This window comes from Mytilus edulis, chromosome 8 (assembly GCF_963676685.1).
Source record: "Mytilus edulis chromosome 8, xbMytEdul2.2, whole genome shotgun sequence".
In the NCBI taxonomy this organism is placed as follows: Eukaryota; Metazoa; Mollusca; class Bivalvia; order Mytilida; family Mytilidae; genus Mytilus; species Mytilus edulis.
Window position 1 is genome coordinate 62,228,067 of NC_092351.1, and position 8,313 is coordinate 62,236,379.

General features: G+C 34.5%; 1 protein-coding gene across 1 annotated transcript; it reads right to left on the bottom strand.

Annotated features, from left to right (window-relative positions):
* Nucleotides 1-4,852: 4,852 nt before the first annotated feature.
* LOC139486039 (piggyBac transposable element-derived protein 4-like) lies at nucleotides 4,853-7,954 on the bottom strand. Its single transcript, XM_071270730.1, has 5 exons — nucleotides 7,739-7,954; nucleotides 7,217-7,417; nucleotides 6,455-6,736; nucleotides 5,972-6,153; nucleotides 4,853-5,253 (listed from the first exon to the last, which is right to left on the bottom strand). The coding sequence occupies exons 1-5, from the start codon at nucleotides 7,888-7,890 to the stop codon at nucleotides 4,919-4,921; spliced, it is 1,152 nt and encodes a 383-aa protein (XP_071126831.1). The 5' UTR covers nucleotides 7,891-7,954; the 3' UTR covers nucleotides 4,853-4,918.
* Nucleotides 7,955-8,313: the final 359 nt, after the last annotated feature.

Below are 8,313 nucleotides of genomic sequence, written 5' to 3' on the forward strand. Positions count from 1 at the left end.
ATTTTTGACCATGGAGTTGTCAGTTTATTTAAGATTGACGAATTTGACTGTCCCTCTTTTAACGTATTACTAAATTTGAAACTGAAATACTGAGTGTTTCTTTGATAATTTAACCGATAAATGGAGAAAATAGTTGTCATAGGTACCAGGATTATCATTTAGTACGCCAGACGCCCGTTTCGTCTACATAAGACTCACCAGTGACGCTCATATCAAAATATTTGAAATCAGTCATCTAAAGTATGGTGATAATATGGGTAACTGAAGTAAATAAATTTTCAATGATAAACGTAACTGAAAGTATTGATATCCGTAACTGATTTTATTACCAAAGAATTCAATCATGTTTGAAATGAAATAAATGTCTTCGGTTATTAAAAGTGTAATAAATTGTTCGTCGAGGTCGAAAATATTGATTAGGCTACCAATTTTGTATTTCTATATGGTCAGCAGCATTCATAGCGAGGTAGATGACGGAGATTTGGTAGTTTATTACAGATGAAATATATATATAAGTAAAACGAGAACAGACAGTCCTTCAGCAGATGAAAAATCTAAATCTCAAACACACCAAACGAAATGAAAACAACTGTCATATTCTTGATTTGGTACAAGCATTTCCTTATGTAGAAAATGGAAGATTAAACCTGGCTGTATAGATAGCTAAGCCTCTCACTTGTATGTTAGTCACAAATAATTCCACTATATTAACAACATTTTTTTAGCAAAGCAAAAATACTTGATAAGTCAAAATATCAAAATTGAGGGTACAATGTTTCAAATTCAACATTATTTTTAAAATCCTAATCACTATAACACAAAATTTAAAAGTATTTCAAAAGTTTGAATTTTTCGAAAAACTAAGGATTTTCTTAACCCAGTCATAGGTAATCTTAGCCGTATTTGGCACAACTTTTTGAATGTTTGGATCCTCAATGCTCTTCAACTTTGTACTCCTTTGGTTTTATAAATATTTCGATATGAGCGTGCGTCACTGATGAGTCTTATGTAGACGAAACGCGCGTCTGGATTACTAAATTTTAATCCTGGTACCTATCAACAGAGAAACACAAATTGGCATATAAACACTTTAAAGACAAAGTTCAAAAATCAAATTTGAAGGCAAGAGTACAAAATTACCATTGCACCGTAACACAATGGTGGTATGAATGAATACTGAGCACCCCCCCCCCCTTTTTCCCAAAAAAAAATAACAGTTACATAGAGTAAAGGTAAGAATATACAAAGACAAAACAAAATAGCACAATATCACGTACATCAGATGATAAACAACTACATAAACACTACATTTCAAGACCCTCAAGAGTCACTGGGGAAAGAAAAATTGCCTCCTTTGGTCTCCTCCATAGGGACATCTGTTTTGAAATACGCATCAATGACCGGTCAAAAACGTTATACCATATGCCTCGTACAGAGATTATTCCATACTCTTTGTACGTTAATAACCCTTGAAACAATTCTTTGGGGGTCCTTATATGGCATGTGGCAAAGATAAATTTACGTCCCTATCCCATCTGCCTTCCCGTTGCAGTCTAAATTTCTTCGACCTTCATCCAGGACGGCCCCTGATGCAAGACTTGCATGTACCTACTGTATCTATTTTTTAAAACCTTTTTCTCGTCCTGATCATATCTATAAAACTAAAATAACGAGGTCAACTTTTTCAGCCGTCTTGGGTTAAAACGACAAATCAAAGAATTCAACTTTTTATATATAGCTTATATAGGACAATGGTGTTCATTAAAAATGACACCATTTCAGACCCTTTTGTTTACCAATTAATTAAAATTGCCAATAATTATTAAGTTCCGTGTTGAATCCGATACCGATACCAATAGTATATTCACCTGTTACCTTATCTGAACGTTCCGCATCTGACAGGCGCACTCAAAATTTTGCTATAAGACACTACTAAATTCAATCAATTTGTATATAGGACAATGCTGTTGTTTAAAAAAATAACTCAATTCAAAGACCTTTTGTTTTCCAAATAATTCATTTTACCAATAATTGATTCAAGTTTCAGGTCGACGGGTTCAAACAGAAAGATTTTGCAAGCCGAGATAAAATTGTGCATTTCATAATCAGCATGACTAAATCAGATGACAATACCAATACAAAAATAAGGCGTACGCATAGTTATATACTTTAATTCAGTCACTGACCCGCGATATCACGGGCGTGTTCTAGTACATATTAAAAGAGGAAGTGGTACGAGTGTCAATGAGACAACTCTCCACAAGAGACCAAATGACAAAGAAATAAACATTTCTAGGTCACATTTCCACCTTTAACAGTGAGCAATGTCCATACTATATAATCTGACAATTCACACAAGTCAACTGATGGCCTTATTTAGGTTTACAACACATAAATAACGAAAAACAAATAAGTAACACCAACCAACGACAACCACTGCATTACAGGCTCCTGACTTAGGTCAGGCCTAGACAAGTACAGAATGTGGCGATGTTAAACGTTTCACGGTAGCTGACGTCCAACTCTTCCATAATCTGGCACAGTTGGTTGACCGTTATGGAATAACCGTTTCACATATGATATCGGATATGTTCCTTTCGTCGTAACTACAATCCCCTTCCCTTTCATGAATGTGACCTACCGAATTAGACTATTTACCGGATTTCTTATCACATAAGCAACACGACGGGTGCCGCATGTGCAGCAGGATCTGCTTACCCTTCCGGAGCACCTGAGATCACCCCTAGTTTTTTGGTGGGGTTCGTGTTGTTTATTCTTTAGTTTTCTATGTTGTGTCGTGCGTGCTGTTGTTTGTTTGTCTTTTTCATTTTTTAGCCATGGCGTTGTCAGTTTGTTTTAGATTTATGAGTTTGACTCCCTCTTTTCTTTCCCAAACAAAGTGAACGTGGGAGGGTACTTGTACATCCAAAAAAAAAAAACAACAAACAGACACTAAATACAGATCCGAGTGTAATCCTAAGTACTGTAAGCTAGTTCAAAGCCAATAAACTAATAAAACATCATGCATCTAAGACGAAGTTATCTATACTATTAAACGAGAAGACCTCATCTTGTGTGTCGCTTCTCTTCTTTCCACAATTAATTACTCATCATGCTTTTGTGTCCTATATGTACAGTGCATAGTCGCATTTGCCATCCATTCATATGATTATTCAGATTGACTTATTTTGGGAGAAAACTCCCAAAACGAGAAAAATGGCATCTGTATTTTGTTCCGTCATTGGACGTAATTTTAAGTCAAATTGGACTTTCGGTTTTTCTGTATACTTTGAACATACACATACTACGAATAAAGTGTATTTTCTATCGGCTATCATTTTCAAGTTTACTTTCTACGGCGGTTACAGAGTTTATTAAATAGAGAGGGTCTGTACAATATAATATGACTGCCGTGGATCGATTAGTAAACTGAGAATCAATAGTGAAAGTAAAAAGCAAATACACTTTATTTATAGTAATGAATGCTCATAATATACAGATAAGCGCATATTCATGTGTAATAAAATTAATAGAAAGAAAATGGGAATTCTGGAGAAAAAAGGAGGAGCAGGGCTAGAAAACAACTGTCCTGTCCCAAAGTATGACTTTTGATACCTTTTCTGAAATTCTCCAGTCATTAAATCTTTTACAAAAAAAGAATATGTTCTATGATTGTCAATGAGACAACTGTCCACAAGAGACCAAAATGACACAGAAATTAACAACTATAGGTCACCGTACGGCCGTCAACAATGAGCACAGCCAAAACCGCATAATCAGCTTTAAAAGGCCACCCAATGACAGTGTAAAACAATTCAAACAAGAAAACTAACGGCCTTATTTATGTACAAAAAAATAAAGTAAAACAAATGTGCAACACGTAAACAAACAACAACCACTGAATTGCAGGCTCCTGTCTTGAATGTTTATAGTATACTAAATGTATGTTCATATTTAAGTTAATAGAAAACAAACAAAAATAGGAATTTTGAAAATAAAGGAGGAGGGAGCTAGGGATAAAATAAAAACATTTCCCTGTCCACAAGTACCTATGACTTTTGATACCTTTCTCCAGTCATTATGCGTTTCCCTCAGTTTTAGTTTGTTACCCCGATTTTGTTTTTTGTCCATAGATTTACGAGTTTTGAACAGCGGTATACTACTGTTGCCTTTATTTACCAAAATTCTAGCCACAACACTTTATATAATTTCATCCACGCTCTGAACATGCTGAATGTGTTCTAGTAATTTATAACCCATCCAACATCCGAGATTTAGTGTGAAAACGTCAGAAACAGTGGAATTTTTCTAATGTTATTATAACATTGTGTGCATATCTTTTATCCCGATGAATTCATATATTTTGACGAATTTATGTCAGTTTTATTTCCGAACAAAAAATGATGGTCCGAACTATTAAATCGAGATAATAAATGAAACAGATACAAGACCCTCCCATACAACGCAACTCAACAGCTACGGATATCATTTCCTTAACCCTTTCGGTGCCGAATTCAAATTCCCGACGTTAGAAACGTCACCATAAAGATTTCACCGAGTGACGTTCTACAGCCAAATAAAAATAAAATATCGCCGCCGTCGTTGTGAAAACGTCAAAAGTTTATACAAAAACTCGTGTTTTCAAAAGATCAAAACGAAGTCGTTCGTTGACAGAATTTCATGAAATGAGGACCAACAAACACAGAAATGTTTTAAAAATATTTCTTCGCTTTGAAATAATCATAAATCTTTTTTGTTTTTCTTTTAACTTTTAGAGAACACAAAAGAATTTTCAGCGAAAAAAAAAAAATCCTTGACTTTTTTTAACTCATTTGTTTAATACAACATGAAATCTTTTTAAAAGATCCTTTATTATTGCACTGTATTTTACATGAATAATATTTCAAAATTCAACTGTTTACTCTTCCTGTCCATATGAATGAAACTCTCTGAAACATCGACCAACACAAAGACCCACGCCACATACAGAACACCATGTTGATATACGGGATTTCCTGTACTTGTTATAACCTGAACACTTAACACATTTTCGCCTCTTGCCATCAGGAATAACATCAAGAAAATGCATCCTTATTGCATTTGCAATAGGAATGTTGTCTGGTCTTCTCCCCCTCCTTCTGTTGCCTCCTCTAAAATCCCCGATCAAACCACGAACTACTGCGTTTTGAAATTTCACATGGTCTAATTTCCTCTGGACAAGAAAACAGTTTCTGTAGCATATATATGCATTTACTGAAAAAATATTAAGTGCAAGTTTATTTGTTTAAGTCCGTGCAAATCTATTATATACATATATATAAATAAGAAGATGTGGTATAAGTGCCAAAGAGACAACTCTCCATCCAAGTCAGTGTATAAAAAGTTAACAATTATAGGTCAAAGTACGGCCTTCAACACGGAGCATTAGCTCACACAAAACAGTAAGCTATATACTTGTAATTAGATAAGAAATGATAACGGGAACGAGTGAAAAAAATCATATGTGGTACTTATATCAACTTATCCTTGTTCTAGATAAAGGCAACAGTAGTATACCGCTGTTCAAAACTCATAAATCCATGGACAAAAAACAAAATCGGGATAACAAACTAAAACCGAGGGAAACGCATTAAATATAAGAGGAGAACAACGACATAACACTAAAATGTAACACATATAGACAAAATCCCACGAGAATAACAAATATAACATATATATATAACATCAAAACCAAATACATGAATTTGGGATAGACAAGTACCGTGACACGTCTTATCGCAATGTGAATTTACACTCAAAAATAAGAGAAAACAAACGACACAACGTAATAATGTAATACACACAGAAACGAACTATAATATAACAATGACCATGCATGAAATATTTGCAACTGAACATAAGCACATAGTCTTTTAGTTAGGCTTTGAATTGACAACTAAAAAAGCTTGCAAATGTTTAAGATGAGACATACCTGTAGCTGTAGTAAGAAGGTTGAAGAGAATTTTTCTCCAGAGTTTCACACCTTTAAATTGTGGCTCAAATTTAAGCAAAAGCTGATCCCCAAGATCGACACCGCCCATGGTCTGGTTGTATTTGTGAACAACACTTGGAGCAGACACAACTCTACCTTTACTATTAACTTTTCGCACAGTTCTGAAAAGTATATTAAGTAAGACTTGTTTTATTGTATGTTTACTTTGGTGATATTATAATTTTATTAGCCATGACTGTTACTTCAAGCTTGTATACTTTGTTGTATAGTTAATTTTGACATTGTGTAAGAAAGTATTTCATATATTCCCCGATGTAAGTATTTTTTTGACAACGTTGTATTTTAATAACTTTTTACTTTAAAAGTCAAGTATTGTCAAATTATATACCGGGCTGAAGTACGTTCAAATTATATAGGGATTGGCCTATCGGACAAAGCTGGGTTGAAAAACAAGAAACTTACCGTGCATTTTCACTTGTTGTCAGGAAAGTCACATTTCTCCGATCTACGTACAAAATAGCCAAAAGATCTCTCTGTGATTTAACAACAACACTTCCTTTGGGGAGCCGAGCTGTTTTAAAACTTGCAGGTAAGCCCTTCCGTCTTGCTATTACAGTTCCTGTTGCATACGTTCCCCGGTTCCTTAGGTCGTTCATCAGTTTAGGTGATGAAAACCAATTATCCATAGTTACATGATGGTTTTTGCCAAAATGAGGACGTACTAAATCCATTACCGATTTATATCTATAAAAAAAATTGATTGATTGATTGAGTGTTTGTCCAGTCACAAATATTGCATGTATAATCATGACGAAAAAAAATAAAAGGAAAACCGACAATAACAAAATGAAACGATTAGCTAGAAATAGGTAAGAATTAGAACTTTTTATCAAGTCAAAATGTTAAATATGCGTGTCTTATATTCGGCCTTACTTGATTATAAGAAGTAGGCATTTCTTAATTAACAGCGTCATTAAGTTATACCCTGTATAAACCTGGAGATGTGCGTAAATTTTGGTCTACTTCCATGGATTGTCATATTCATTCGCAATACAGTCGCAATCGATTTACAGAAACAATCATGTTAATTTGAGTCAATTAAAGTAATATTTTTCGTGTTCTTTTCCGATAAGGTATTTTCATAAAAATTATCTCGCCGATATTATTTTGGCATTTTCGCTAAACCTGAAAATCCAGAGTTACCACCCCCTTTTTTTCACTTACCCTTGTCCATTGGGATGGCGTTCTGTATTTCGTTTCCCTTTGTACACATTTATCTGATGGGTATAACCTGTTCTGGATTCAGCTAAGACGAACAACTTTGCTCCCCATCTGTGTGCCTTCTTGTTTGAAATGTATTGTTTCAAAACATGACGCCCTTTGAAACCAACTATTCTCTCATCCACAACTATGTTTTGAGATAGTCTGAAAATCCGTAAAATCTATTTACAACAAGTCTTGTCTCAATTAAAAAAAAATACATTAAAAAATAATATGTATATTTTAGAATTTCATAATGAACGACAAAACCAGATTGTACAATTTTGATTACATTGATTTTTTTTACTCTTATCTTTCCCGAAACAAGAGGTACCAGTGTTAAATCAATGACAGTTAGTATGCAGTGGAAAATATGATTAGGACAAAATTCGTCTCAGTTCCAGCAATAAATTATGTTTATTTTTAACATGGAAACATGACCGCGTAATGACTTGTGTATATTTCTATATTTGAGTTGACATTTACCTATAATTAAGTTCGAACACTTCATTGAAGAATTCAACAACTGGATTTATCTTGTGGAGGGGGTCGTATCCTGGCTGACCTCTTGGAACGGCTGTTGTATTGTTGCTGCAATGCAGATATCTCAGTATTGCCTGAAATCTATTTCTGGACATCACATCCCTGAAATTTGGGGTTTCAGAGATACCAGACGCTTCCCAATAGCTTTCAATGGAGGATTTCTTTACGATACCCATTGCGAGAACAAGACCAATAAAGGCTCTCATCTCAGCATATCTAACTGGTGACCATTCGTTTGATCTGGCATGTCTTGTTGGATTCTCTGTAGTTTGGCACTGGTTGGCATACCTGTTGACAAAACCAGTTATATGTTATTGGATATACAGGATTACTGGTGTTTTTGTTGAATGAGGGGGGGGGGGTGGGAGGGTAGCAAGAACTTTTAAATTAATATTGTGAAAAAATGTCTTTGCTATCTTTTGGAGCGTTATTTAATTATTAGAATACTTTGGGGGGGGGGGTGGGAGGGTAGCAAGAACTTTTAAATTAATATTGTGAAAAAATGTCTTTGCTATCTT

Coding starts and splice junctions, on each gene's coding strand:
- LOC139486039 (XM_071270730.1), bottom strand. CDS start 7,890: ATGTCCAGAAATAGATTTCAGGCAATACTGAGATATCTGCATTGCAGC. Junction 7,418..7,738: donor GTGTTCGAACTTAATTATAG/GTAAATGTCAAC, acceptor ACGGATTTTCAG/ACTATCTCAAAACATAGTTG. Junction 5,254..5,971: donor CCTTCTTACTACAGCTACAG/GTATGTCTCATC, acceptor ATATTTTTTCAG/TAAATGCATATATATGCTAC.